Below are 14,563 nucleotides of genomic sequence, written 5' to 3' on the forward strand. Positions count from 1 at the left end.
AGAAAATGGGTTACTCACTGAAAATTGCAAATGCTAACATGCAGAAAGGGATGCTCTCCTGGCAATGTATATGACTCAAATTTGTCATCTTGAAGTAATTAATGATGAGTTTTGCCTTGTGGGAAGGCATCCTTACTTGAAATAAATATCCATGAAAAAACTATGTATCATGGGCGGGTGAGTGACCTTCCTACTTTTTGGTCAAAGTTACTATTGAAAGAGAGACAAAAATGGTATGAGATAAACATTATTCGCTTCTGAGTTGTCCCAAATAGACTACTTAAATGCATAACCTGAATAGGTAGGCACTTGGCTCATGTTTCAATTGCTCCTTCTCTTCTATATCAAAATGCTAAATACGGAAGAAGTTCCTACCTGTTCTATGCAGGGCTCAAAAATGAAAATCCTTTGTGGAAGAGATCGTCACTGGGAAAGAAATTATCTTTTTGTTGGCGACGAAAGGAACCCTTGCAACCTCCCAGATAAAATGCATTGTAATTATGCATCATTATTAAAAATGATTACTTTTTTTTTGTTGTCTGGAAGTATATTATTAAAATCTTTGGTATTCAGCAATTTTTTGTAACTTTCCAACTTTCTTACTTGAAAAGAATCAATTTGCTTTTATTCATTACTTTTTTTTCTAATAAAAACCATAGCTTCATGGCAATTTTCACGAATAACTGAAGTTATTATATACTTAAATTATCTTTAAAAGTGCCAGCTTGCAAGATGTTCTCAGATAAGTATATCTACACAGCCAGAAAGCTCATTCTGCCAAGTCTGAACAATTTTGCTGCTAACATAATAGCATTATTTTGTGAAGATAATTTTTTAAAAATAGAACTATTATTTTTTTCTTTAGTCTATAACTTTTAAAGCATGTTTTTGATTTTTAGGAAATCAAACATGCATAATCACTTTTGGATTAACTCAAATAGTACAATTTATTCATTGACATAATATTTTTGCTAGTGAAACATCGTACACTTTTAAGAAGCTAGCGTATTTGCCTCAATTCATCTCCTGGTAATCAGTGGTACTTGCAGCATTGTATGTTTAGATACAGCAGTCTTATAATCAGTATACCATGTGTTCCTTCTCATAATCAGCAGCTCCTCCATAGCTGAGAAGCTAATCAGCTGAGAAGCTGTTCAATTAAATCAAAAGCTAAAGCACTACTTTTTCTATGGAAATTTTCTGTGAAATGGAAAGAGAAAGTGATAAATACAGATTCCATTAGAAGGTAGCTTTAGTAATTTGGATTTACAAAAGAAGTAGAATTTGTTCCAAGGTACTTTAAGGGGTCCTTCTATCTCTAATTGTTGTGATTCTGTGATAACTTGAAATGCATTGTTTGAAGCAGCTGTTTTAATCAACTAAATATCTGCCTTCCCCCAGTCTGTCCCCCGATTAGCAATTAAACAAGTCTTTTTAGGTCATGTGAGAGTTAACTGGTCTGCTAGATTTTCATTGTCTTTTCTGTTGTTTTGGGCTATGTAGATTTCTAAGAATGGATAAGGGCTAATTTTAAGAACAGGTAATACCATTATTCTGATGATATATTGGAAATTTTTCAATACTATGTGTTACCAGTGTCTTTAATTTGTTGATATTTGGACTGAGCTTTAACTGTTGTCCAGTAGAAAAAACACATTTCTCCCCCAGAAATAATATTTACTTTCAGTAGGCATAATATAAAAGAGAAAAGAATCTGAAAAACTCAACCATGAAAGAGATATTCAAATGCCTTTTAAGAATGAAGGGAGATTTTTGAGGATTTTCTGAAATGCAACTTTCAGCTGATAAATATTCAGTGTGGAACTGCAGACTACAACTGCCTGCAGAGGGGGATCTTCGGGCTTTACTCTGCTGTTGAAGTGAGGGGCCCATTCAATTGCTGCAGGAATTATGACCGGAAAGGAGGTTAAAGTCCCTTAAAAAACAGCTTTTTCAGAAGAAAGTATGAGTATTCATATCCCTAGTGAAATGAAGTACAATGTACAAAATTGAAGAACCGCATGAACTTTTGCGTAGTTTAATTCTTTCCTTGCAAGCTTTCATTCATTCAGTTAGCCCATTTACCTCCATGTCTGTGTCTGGAGAAGCTGTTAAAGACTGCTGCAATTTCTGTTTCTGTCTGTGTAGCTCTCCTTGCCCAATACAGCTTTCATGAATGTTGCCCAGATACCCTCAAATGTCTCCCTTGGTTCCAGTTCTTTCCCTGTGGTTGACTTCTTTTAGGTGCAGAACTCCCTTTTTTGACCCTGAACTTACCTATGGGAAGGAATAAACTTTCCTGGCTGGAAGGAACCGATTTGGAACTATTCCCTAATGAACATTCCCTTCCTTTGTATGTTTATAATGTATAGCTTACAAAGATGGAGAATAATGTTCAATTCAATATAGTGAGAAAACAATTATGAAGAAACATAATTTTTATATCTTAGGGGTACTGAAGAAACAAAGCTTACCTCTACTGGAAATGTAGGTGTTCTAAGAACAAAGGGCCAACATTTAGAAGAGTGCAAAGACAGTCTACAAAAGAACTTTTGTAAAGCTCTGTCTTTTTGGATAAATAGGGGCTTTTTGTTCTGTTACCTTTTGGGACCTGGGATCTGACTTATTTTATTTATCATTATTTAATACTTAAAAACAAACAGTGGAATTTAACTAAAAGGATAGTAGGATTAGGGTAGTAAGCTGAGAAGGTTAAAAAGATATATATGCTCTTCCCCAAAGGAAAGAGTAAAAAGAAATAATAATATATGAGTGGAAGAGGAATTAAAGTTGCTGTTCCCCCAGGAAACATTTTCTTACTTGAAACCAAAGTTTTTACTTCCCTTAAGGGTTAACAACACATTATTTTACCCCTGGAAAGCATGACAATACACCATTATGTCTCAACTATCAAGCTGTTAAGGTGTGGACCTCAGTGTTTAGGAAGGTCCTTATCACCAGGACAGAAGGTGACATGTGGTACAGTGTTAAGTGTTATTATTGCCATTTTTGCCAAAGGTGAAGAGCTTTATCTTAGTGAAGTGTTTTGGTACCGGCTCTCCGGTTCTCCTGTTTTGCTTGTTCCAATTTGTGATAGTTTTGCCCACTGAAAGAGAAACCTGATGTTAAAGCAGGAGTGGTGATGTCCTGGTGGGGGGTGGGGGGAGCACGTTGTCCCCTCTAGTGTAGCTTATTGTCTGCAGCAGCTGGTAAAACACTGCTGTGGTAGTATGATAGTAGGTATGTAAAGCCTGCAGCAGAAGGAATTGTCTGTTTAATCACAGTAATGTGTACAGTACTTAATATGTAAAAAGCACAGTGCAGATTCCCTCAACACAGAAACCAGAAACCAGATGAGTATGCTAATCTGTTTCCTTCTTCCATGTGGAGCTCTACAGCTGCTGCTCTATGAGAAGAAATGGGATAGAAGGCAGGGAAAAATAGGGTACAAAATCAGCCATGAAAAGGTATAAAATGTAGAAAAGGAAAGAAGTAGGGAGGGATAATTAAGGGTTGTCAAACGTGTAACTGATAGCACTATGCTGGCTGCAGGCCCAAGAAGTCCCGGAGTCATTCCTGGACATAGAAGAAGCATCGTTTGAAACAGCTGCTTAAATCAACTAAATATTTGCCTTCCCCCAGCCCCTTGGCATCAGGCCCCTTTTTTGTGAAGCTATCCAAGGGATGACACAGCTAGGATTAAGATCAAGAGAGAAGACAAGATGGAACTGAAAAACTCATTTAACAATGTCTGGTGAATTCAACATTTCTGTGCTGTCTAGAACCTCTCAGTAGTGCGGTGACTATGAAAAGGCTGTTGTAGTACTTAGTACTACATGGGATTTGCAGAGTGCAGGCATTGTCAGCTGTAATTGAGGGTAAACACAAAGAATAGCTCAATGCTGTCGTCATTATTTTGATCATGCGAAGCCTCTTGCCCGTTGCAGCTTGGAGATGCCTTCCTTAAAGAACGTCCCCCAGGGCAGGTGGGCTTGGTTTAAAGGTTGAAAAAGCACTCTGCTGTTTTCTCCTGGCATGGTATGACTTGCCTACTGCTGGAGGAAGCAGTGAAGTTTCTCTTTCTCTCTGCACTGTGCTCTCATGGCCTGTGAGATTAGGCTGTGTTTCCATGCAGACATAGGTTGGTTCCTTGGCCACTTAAGCCCATTCAAGCTATAATTCTTTTCGGATAGTTCAAATAGATTGTTGATTTCCTTCTAGCCTTGAGATATAGTTTGTCAGTCATGGAGATGCCTAAAAGTGCTGATAAAGGGGTGTTTTAAAAAGTAATTTTGTCACATAGGTTGTGTCCACACTGCTAAATAAACAGATTTTTAAATTTTGTATTTTGCTTCATTTTGGAGTGCTTGTACTACCTCCCAGTTTGTGTAAGATTGCAAAAGTTTTGGCTCCCTGAATAGTGCACCATCCTCCAACACTATCCCAGTGTCCTCTGCATCCTCAAACACTGCAGCAGATGGTATGAGGGCATGTAGCAGTGTGATGTAATGATGATTTAATGCTTGGGAAAAACTACTATGATGGCATGTGAGACAACCCTCACATTCTTTCAGACACTTTGAATTGAAAAAAGCTAATATAAACTAATAATAATATCTAGGGCCACAAGGACACTGCAGGGGCACAGAGTGGACCCAGGGTAACGTGTCATGTACTATCAAGACAGGTATGTCTGCCACTTGGCCTCAGGCCCGAGAACAACTCCTAGCCATATTTTTTTTAGAAGTGTATTTGTAACCATAGGAACCATTTTCTGCTAGTCTCAGTAAGAGGTCAATCATGTACCTAGCTGGATTAAATATATTAGTAAATCTCATTCTCTAAATGCTTCTATACCTTTGTAGGTACTTTATTAACTGCCAGTAAAGCAATATTAGTATTTTAATATAACAGTTCTAAAATAGTTGGCTGTACTCACTTGAAAGTTGGTTCAGCAATGGAATCCAACTGGCAGATTATGCAAAGAATAGTATCTAAAGAAAGGAATGTTTCAAGATACTTTCAAGCATTCAGCTCCAAGCTAGATCTGTTTGGCAGTTTTTCAATATACGTTGCACTCTACTCTCCCTAGCCAAGATGCTAAATTCATCATAACTTCTTGTAAAATTTTTTTCTGTTGGTTATAATGAAACTTACATTAGGAAATGTTTCCCATCCCTAGAATGGGATTTCTGCTCCAAACCACATCACATAACAGAGAGATCAGTCTGTCTGTGTATACATCTGGAGGTCAGTGTGCTCCTCTGAGCTTCAGAATAACAACAAGGAGTGATTTAACATAAGGGATCCAGTTGCTGCTTGCATACTCCAGTCTTTGCCCTATTTGACATTACAGATTGCATTCATCTTCTGAGCTCTCTCCCTTCCTCATCCCAGGGCACAGGAAGCATTTTTAAATCTTGAACAATGTGGGATAGGAAATCCTTTTCCCCCCCCCCTTCTCTGTAATACAGTTTTACGTGTTAACAATAAGTAGAGTTAATATTTTAACAGTCCTATTGTGGTGTATAGCATGCTAAACTAAAGGATGTAGCTTTCTTACAAATTATCTTGGGATCTAAGTTCATATCTTTCTGCTACATATTGTATCTTTTATTTTAAACAACTCTAAGACTTTCAGTTTCAAAGGAACCAGATAGTTTATAATTCCTATGGACTGTGTATATATTCCTTTTTGCATAATGTTTTAGGATCCACCAGAGTCATGATTTTACGTTTGAAAATGTCAGAAAAATCTCTGCCTTTTATTCTCTGTACCTTCAACATCTCTTTTTGTAATACTCATGGCTTAAAAAAAAGTGTAGTAGTTTGCTTTATATAGATTCAAGATTGTTCATTCCATGTTTGAAGTTCTTGTATATGTTCTCTGTACATTGTTAGAGTTGATGAATTATCCCTTGGAAAGAGGAAAATGTTGATCTGTCCTTTCTTGTTTTCAGATGATAAAAATAGTATTCTGACATTGCAGAATAAGGGAAATATGACAGTTGCATATTATTATGCTTAGTGCATTGATAATGTAGTCGTCACAAGGAGGCAGTAAAATTACTTTAGTTGCTCTATGCAGACAGAAAGTATAATACAGTGGCATTTTGAATCAATAGAGCAGTACAATTTTATTATATACTTTTTCAGAGATGGAATCAGTAGAGAAAAATCACAGATGAGAGGTAAAAACTTAGAAAGTGATAGCTTCTGTTTCTTTTACAGCACTTGCACTCCTGGATTTTTGTATGCATACCAAAGCTGTGGAATGATTGTACAGAAATATACTGGTCAACAGTACCTGGACTTTTTCAATCACGGTGTTTTGGTGATGCTTTGGCAAAAATTTCACTTTGTTCTGATGGGTCTGAAGCTCATAAGATCTTCCTGCTATAGAGAGCTTAAGGCAGCAATTTAGGTTAATGTAAAACATGCTCTGTATCTGCTTGCTACAAGGAGCTTTCACTGTGATGATTTTTCAAAAAACCCTGTAACCTTGGCAGAATTTTTACTTGTTCCAGCCATTTTTTAATCAAAATGAGCTGAACTTATTGGTTACCCTTTTCACATTTAAACTGACTGCTAAAACATATGATGCTTCTGAAGTGTGCTTCAGTATTTTGCTCTTCATTTTGCCTTGTTAAAAGCATTAGATGAGGCACTTATCTTTTGGTTTTATAACAGGTGTCCTATTGAGGCTGTATCTATTCGTGATTCTTTATTTCTTAATAGGACTTTGGCAATACTATCTTTAAACCATTGCTTGCATCACTTTTTTTTTTTCTTTTCTGATATTGAATTGACCTCAGTCGTTATTTGGTGTGGTGCAAAATGTTTTACTGTTGGAATGTATCTATTCGCTTTTGAGCAGATGACAGTGAGTTCAAGAGAGACTTTTTTAATAGTGAGATTGTTGCACTTTAATTGAATACACTGGCTAACTTGATTCTGATTGGCAAGTCTGGCAGTCTGAGTTGCAGCTTCTTAACAGTGAGTAAAATGGAATTGTTTTGATAGATTTCAAATCTGATGTAATTTTTTTTGAAACAGATTACACTGGGATTTTAGCTAAGTGAATGCTCAAGATACTTGATTATTCACTTTCCCTGACCCTGTGCTGTTCTCAGTGTAATAGAACAGAGTACTGTAATAACATTAGACAAGTGTTAACGAGCACATATGAAGCCTAAATATATTCATATTGCTGCTTTTAAAAGATGGGGAAAACACTAAAACACCTACCTTTTTTTAGTCATCTGAGTCATTATTCTCCATAGGCACTGACAAAAGAGAGTAAGATCATGGGCTGAAATCACCTTGAGGCTCTGATTTATCCAAAAAGGAGAACTGAGCATATATCACCTGAGAATCCATCTCTTCTTTAAGTAGAAACCACCTGGAGAATAATGCAGTCATCAATGTGCATCTTTATCAACCATTTTGAAATCTTTTGAAACATCTAACCCTATTTATGTATCTGCAGTTTACTCCATCTGAGTGCCATGTTATTGGCCATTGTAGAGGTATTAAATAGACTGCTCCTTTCTAACATGCAGTGGTGGGCTTGTAGTGCTTGCTGAAATTCCTCATTCCTCACCCCTCCTTCAGGTGTCAAAATTACGAGGGAAAACCCAAAACATAGTGAGGAAAAATTCCAGTTAAATTTTTAAGGAGAGGGACACTTGCTGTTTAACTCCCATGGCTGCAACAGGCTGCTTCAGCTCACTCAGAAGAAAACCTCTAGGAGGTGACTAACACAGGGTGTCCAACTCAGGTGTGTGCCACGATCTGAGATGCCCTGGAGTTTTCTGCCTGGCCTCAGCTGCTTCACCGTAGGGGCGAGGGTCTCCCGTTGGTCCTGTGCCACAGCTGCAAGTCTCTTGCAGGGCACCTGGAATGGCACTCAGTGACCAAATGGGGCCCCAGTTGTCTTTCGAGAGCTGAATCCCATTTTTTGAGCTTAAAAGCTTAAATAAATTTGTTATATTGCTTTATGCAGCATTATGCAGATTTCTCGCACTCCTTTGCAAGAACAGGGCGGAATAAAGCAAGGCATGTTTTATTGCAGAGTTTTGAAGACCCTGCAACAATTATGCCTCTGCTCAGCTGTATCCACATGACAAATAAACTGGACTATGCAAAGGAGTAAAGATGAGGACATTCAGAAGTTTTGGCAGAAGCAGCTCCTCACACTTGTTTCCTGTTGAGGGACGCAGCCTCCAGGAGAGAGGCATGAGTTGTTGAGCTGGAATATCATATGACACTAATTCTTTCTACACTTGGGCTTCACCCTTCTGACTTAGCTTCTGTGCTTTCAAAATGAAGATGACACTTACTTACTTTCTAATAATGTTGAGAGGATTAATTACATAATATCAGGGACTTAAAATGTATTTATTAAAAACTATGGATATTATTACTGGATTAAGCTATAATTCATGGCACTTAATTTCCTTTCAGATAATGTTTTGGCAGAAGTATCCTTGTTCTGAAAAGTTAGCTAAGAAAAATAATTGCTTTACTGGAAAAAGTTAAGCTACGACAACATGTAGAGAAAAAAAGTGTTCCTTGGGAACATGCTTTGCATTTTGTTAGTTGTAACCCATCAGTACAAACTTGTCTTGCTTGCAGAAAAGGTAGTTAATGTATTTCAAGCACTTGCAGGTTAAAAATTGCCATCTTATGATAATTTTATCATCTCATCAAGGTTGGTCATGCTCTTTCGAGTATCTTCAGTTAACAAGACTGGCCTCTTCAGATTCTGAGATTGGGAATTAATTACACACAGTTTTTGAGGATGTGCTCTTTGTTATTGGCAGTTGCGTGGGAGGGAATGTATGATTACACTAAGTGAAAATCAGTCTGACTATTAGTTGTCAGACTGCAGAAAGAATATGCATTTTAAATGAAACATAATGTTTTCTAAAATGCAGAAAATAATTTCTGAAATGTCACAGCTGAACTCTTTAGCTGAAACTCTGTTAAACCTGATGGTTCCAGGCCTTCATGTCAGGATTTTCTGTGCTTTCCGTTGTAAAATGAGATGAGATGAATGGCAGCACCAAAGCTGATTAACAGCATAAGTCTTATATGTTTGCTGATACTTTATTTGACTATAGAGCTGACCCCAAAATTATTCTTTTCTTATTGGAAATTGACTTTCAGGTAAAGGGGGAAAAAAAAGAAAAAATGAAAAGCAATTATTATGTTTATGAAAAAAATAATGCTAGGTATATTGCTGCAGTGCCTTGTAGGTTTTATGAATGCAGCATGTTCAATGTTAATATTATCCCAATGGTCTGAATTCCCTGACAGAGCTACATCTCTCCTATCGCCTCTCATTCTAAATTGCTGCATACTACACTTCACCTTGCTTATATCACTTCAACTACTGATACTCCAATTGCAGTTAAATGCTAGTTTAGCTGTTTTAATGATAAAATGCCACCAAAAAGTGTAGTCCCCCCATGCTACACAGAGAGACCATTTCAACCATTAGCACTGGATTTAGCAGTCATAGGATAAATTAGTTAGTAAGCTCATCCACCGTAAAGCTAACCCTGCAGAAAACCTGCAGAAACTGGGTTTTGGGGGATGAGTGAGCTGAGTCAGCACATTCTGCAGTAACATGAACACTAGATCCTGTATGAGGAGGGACAGGAAGTTAGGGAGAAAGGGAAATGGTGGGTGAGACTTTCCCCTTTGGTGGCAGCTCACCCTTACACTGCCTTAGCTGTAGTGTCAAAGTGATCGATAAGACCCTGCAATGCATTAAATCCTTATCCATAATGTGTAACATAATAGGTAATAAAATATCAGAAGTTCCCAAACTCTAGGGGTTGCTACCCTAAATGGATTTGCAAGCCTGAAATGGGAGGTGCAGATAAAGGTCTAAATGTCTTTGGCTGGGTTCAGTGTTCTCACTGACCTCAAGGGTCTTGCATTATACTTCCTTTGGAAGAAAACCTACTGCTAATACATATGTATCACCTGATGCCATAAAATGCCATTACAATAAAAGTGTGCATGAAACAGAAAGAAGAGAAACTTCCTGTGGAGTTAGAAAACCTTGTCACAAATTATTGCTGCAACATGACTAGTAGCATAAAAGACATATTGACTGTTTTGATTTTCAAAGGACATTTTTCTCTGAAGTAAATTCCACAGCAGGTTGGATGTTCGCATCCTCGGGGTGTTTAGAAAACTAATGACTCTGAACAATCAAGAATGTACTTGCTGCACATAAAGGCAAGATCAAAGCCATGTGAAAATACACATATATTTTTGATATACTCCTTCAGAAAAAGGCCAAAAATATCAGGTAGACCTTGCTGAACCAGTAGATTAGCCCCACAGCACTTCAGATATGGAACAGGAATGTACAATGCAAGTCACTGCTTTCCATTCCTCAGTTTTGTTTGTGGCATAGATAAAAAGGTGCTAGCTGTCCCTTTTTGAAGGAGTGAAGATAAAGATTCTTTTTATGAGAATACCTGCTGGGGAGCTGCATCTCAGTTAGATGATAAAAGATTTAACTTTCTTCCATCAGGAGAAACCTTGGTGGAATCTCTCCTGGAAAGGATGAAGGGAAATGCTATGGTAGGATGAACAGACATGATCAGAAAAGGTGTTGCAGCAAAGACAGGCTTTCAAGAGAGCAGAATAGCAAACTGCATTATCATGCTTCACAAGTGTTTGCCACTGAAAAAGACAGTAACATACTCTTTCTTTTGGACTGATGATGAGAGACAAGTTCAAAGCCACAGTCCAATTGACTTGAAAGTTGCATGAAAGAGAAGAACAAAAAGGACCGTTCACCTGCTGACAGGATTCCCCAACTTCACCTACTTAAATGAAATACAAAAGATTCTGTCTCATTCAGGCTAAGACAGCATGTAGGATCATAGAAATATTTCTTTCACCATGAAGGACTCAGGAAACTTTTTCAAAGAAAAAGCTTTTGTCTGGAGGTTTGGAGCAAAGAGAAACAGGAGACAATATGCAAGAAAGCCACATTCCAGTTTTTCTGCATCTAGTCTTGCTGGTCTATATAGTAAGGAGTAACTTCCCAGCTCATGATTTCAGACCTCTTTCAGTGTGGACATGATGAGGTGGAAGCTGACAAAGGAAATATCTTGTTACCCAATGACCGGAAACTATCTGTGGAGCTGAAGCAGAACCCAAATATGTGGTCACTAGCTTCTTTCATAAATAGTTATTTACAGTGTTTACAAATTCAGAGACTTAAGTTTTAATCTTTTCATCCTATTAAAGAAAAAAAATCTACCATTTCTGTGTTTTGAAACTTGTTTTTTGCACAGCTCCTGTCTACCCAAATCCTCCTCCTCCCACCCCCAAAACGGTTTGTGAGGAAACGATTGAAAAATATTTTTCCATGGGGAGGCAAAACATAGCTGTGGCCCAGAGCTGTGTCACTTTCTCATTTATGATCTGGAAGAGAATGACAAATCACTCCTGATATGTATTTGTGGATGCGACAAATGTTGATGGAAAGGTAAATGATGACCAGGACAGGGCATTTGCACAAAGCCAAAGCAAGAATCATCAAATAAATCAAAAAGGAAAGTGGTAGATTCTGCACTTCTTTATATCTGTGGTTCAGGTATGAATCCCTTTTTGGAAGAAATGCTCTAAGTGAACGCTGTTTAACAACCTGGGATAGTCACTGGGCTTTAGATAGGGTGAACTTACATTTCTGGCCTTATATTGCAAACTCCAGGCAAAGATTACCATTTTGATATCTTGCAAGCTGTGTGCTCATTTATAGAACTGAGCTGTTCAAAATGTGAGTGAATCATTCAGATTCCTTTTTTGTATCAACTGTGCAGGCAGGTTATGACTTCTCTGGACACCTCCACTTTTTTCATGCAAGTTTGAATTCTGTCAGGCCTAATTCCATGTTGGGTCAATCTTTACATGATTTACTCTGTATTATCACTGGAAATACTTACTCAAAAAGGGAGGGAGGATTAAATGCACATTTAGTACTCTTTTTGATACTGATACTGTGAACTGCTAAGGACTTGCAGCAGTAAATGTTAATATTGCTGCCTACATCAAAGTATGCTAAAATAGTTCTTAATTTAATAATATTTATATGATGTATATTTTATAAATAATGCATATAATTTGCTTACGTGGCACAAAGAATTCCACATCCATTTGTAACTTGCCATTTGAACAGGGATCATTAAAATGTAGATTGGAATTCTTGACACTTTGCCTTCAATGATAGGTAATTTGGGGGGAAAGGAAAAGTAAGGAAATGTCCTCTTGGTTTATCAGGATGCATTTGTGCAGAAAATTTCTGCATGAATAGTCTGCTTTTATTTCTTTAGGAATTTCCTGGAAAATCCAAAGCTTTTTTTGGTATGCCCAATTTAAGGCCCTCCCTGAATGGGAACACAGAGTTTTCAGTCATTCTCTGAGGCCTTGACAATACTGGAAAAAATAAAGCAAAATTTTGAAAATCCTTGGATTTCAGGTGATAATCAGTGTGGTTAAACTTGCACAGGAGCAAATGCCATTTGGGCCAGCATGCAGAATATGGTAGCTGTATTTGTGCGTATTTTCAGTGCCTAAGAAACAAGTCCTCTTAGGAAGCCTTTAAAATGCTATTAAACAATATTTCATAACACAGTGCTAAATTTCTGTTTCTCCTCACATTATGACAACAAGTGAATGGAAAGGCACTCAACAGGAATCATGGTTTATATTGTAAGTTACAAATATGTGGAATTTCATTTATTTGGATGTTGTCTGTTCTGAATATAGTAAAGGAGCTCTTGATCTAATTCATAATTACAAAGTACCTAGTATCATGTTAGCAGCAGAATAATGTATATTGGTAGTTTATTTTCTGATGAAAAGCAAATGTGCTAGGATTTTAGAACTAAAGCTTGTGGAAGCCATTTGCAAGCATTTGAAGACAGTTCTTGTTCTTTGGAAACAGAATCTGAGATTAATTTATTTAAAATTATAAAATATTTCTATTTGTTTTCCATTCCCTTCAACTCTGCTAAATGAATGGTAAGAACAGCCTCCTAAGTGGCTTGTTTCATGAGAAATCTAATCTAAGTTTTAAGCATTTTAACAGCTTTGAGTCCAGGGCATGTTATACATATTCTTCGGTCTCTGATTTCATGTGCATGAATACCTGCTTAAGCTAAGTAATTTTGCTTCTTCTTAGAACTGAAACATGAGATCTATGTTTGGAGATTAACAGCACAGCGTATTAACCCTGCCAGCAGAGAAGAGACAGCAGTGAAATGCCTCTTGATGCAGAAGGTCCTGACTCTGGAGATACTCCTGGGGAAGAAGCTCAGGACCTTCCAAAGGTGAGAGAGTGCCAGCTCACATCCCCTGTCCCAGTCCTAGCAGGGCAGACGTCAGTGCTGTGGGACAAGACAGGGACAATCTACAGGGATGGGCAGTTTGTAGGACCAGCCCCATTTCAGCAGGGGGCTCCTAGTCATCTTAACCTACAAATAGGGATGACAGCATGGCTTTGCTAAAATCAGTGGTGATATTTCTATTCTGTTCAATATGCCGAGCGCTCACCTTTTGTTATTTTAAGCAGAACAGGAAGTGTAGATCAGTGGTTTCTTCACTGGGGCATGACCTATGTTCTTAGTCACCTCTTGATCACGTGGTTGTTGGTGCAGGCAAGAAGAACCAAACTCAACCTTACTAAAACACAAAGTATTTTAGGACAAAACGGATGTCAATATGACCCAGATTTTAAAGGCTAGAAATTTCAAGTAGTTTTGATTAAAAAAAAAAAAAAAAAAGTTAGACTTTTCTTTGCAATAGTGGCTTCAGTGTAGTGAAATGCTATATATATCTTTTTACTGAAAAATTCAAGTGTTTTTCAGTGAAGTGATGAATTTGGAAAATATGCCATCAGTTAATTACTGCATTTTAAAATTATTTCATAATCAAATCTTCAGTGTTAACCTGAGTATAGCCATAATTAGCTTTTTTATGTATAGAAAGGCAGATTTTTATAAATGATGACTAACAAAAATGCTAAACCTATTTTGTTTATATTCCAGAAAAAACAGCTGTTGCTCTATGGAATTTGATGTCTGAGAATAGCAGTGCTAAATATTCTGACAGTGAAATTGACTCTAAGCTAACATGAAACTGAACTAATTAATTTTCATTAATAAACATGTTAATTAAATAGGCAGTGTGAGCAAGGACATGTAAATTTGATTTCTGAAACTATTCCAGTAGTAAGGTGATTTTTATTTACATAGATTTTTTGCTGATGATGTGCTTGATGGTCTGACAGTATTACTATTAAAAGACAAAAAAAATCTGTTAAAATAACCTCCTTTTCCACAAAATAATAACTTGTTATTAGACACTATGACCTTTTAAAGAGGTGACTTCTGAAGAGTAAATAAAAATCATATATTTGATTTTGAGAGTCAAGATTCCTCCAGTACAGTGTAGCAGCATAAAAATCCATTAGTGTTAGCAACAGAGCTGCTGAGCTGCAAACCCCAAGGCTTTTTGCCGGAGGGCTGAC

The 14,563-nt window shown here is 37.3% G+C and overlaps 1 protein-coding gene across 1 annotated transcript in view; it reads left to right on the plus strand.

Moving 5' to 3' along the window:
• The window catches only part of OCA2 (OCA2 melanosomal transmembrane protein), a 222,030-nt gene that overhangs the window by 117,411 nt on the left and 90,056 nt on the right, over nucleotides 1-14,563 (plus strand). The window contains exon 16 of the mRNA XM_026074701.1: nucleotides 13,217-13,364. Coding sequence (XP_025930486.1) covers nucleotides 13,217-13,364 — 148 coding nt within the window. The remainder of the gene's footprint in view (nucleotides 1-13,216; nucleotides 13,365-14,563) is intronic.

This window comes from Apteryx rowi, unplaced genomic scaffold (genome assembly GCF_003343035.1).
Source record: "Apteryx rowi isolate R43461 unplaced genomic scaffold, aptRow1 scaffold_396, whole genome shotgun sequence".
Lineage (NCBI taxonomy): Eukaryota > Metazoa > Chordata > Aves > Apterygiformes > Apterygidae > Apteryx > Apteryx rowi.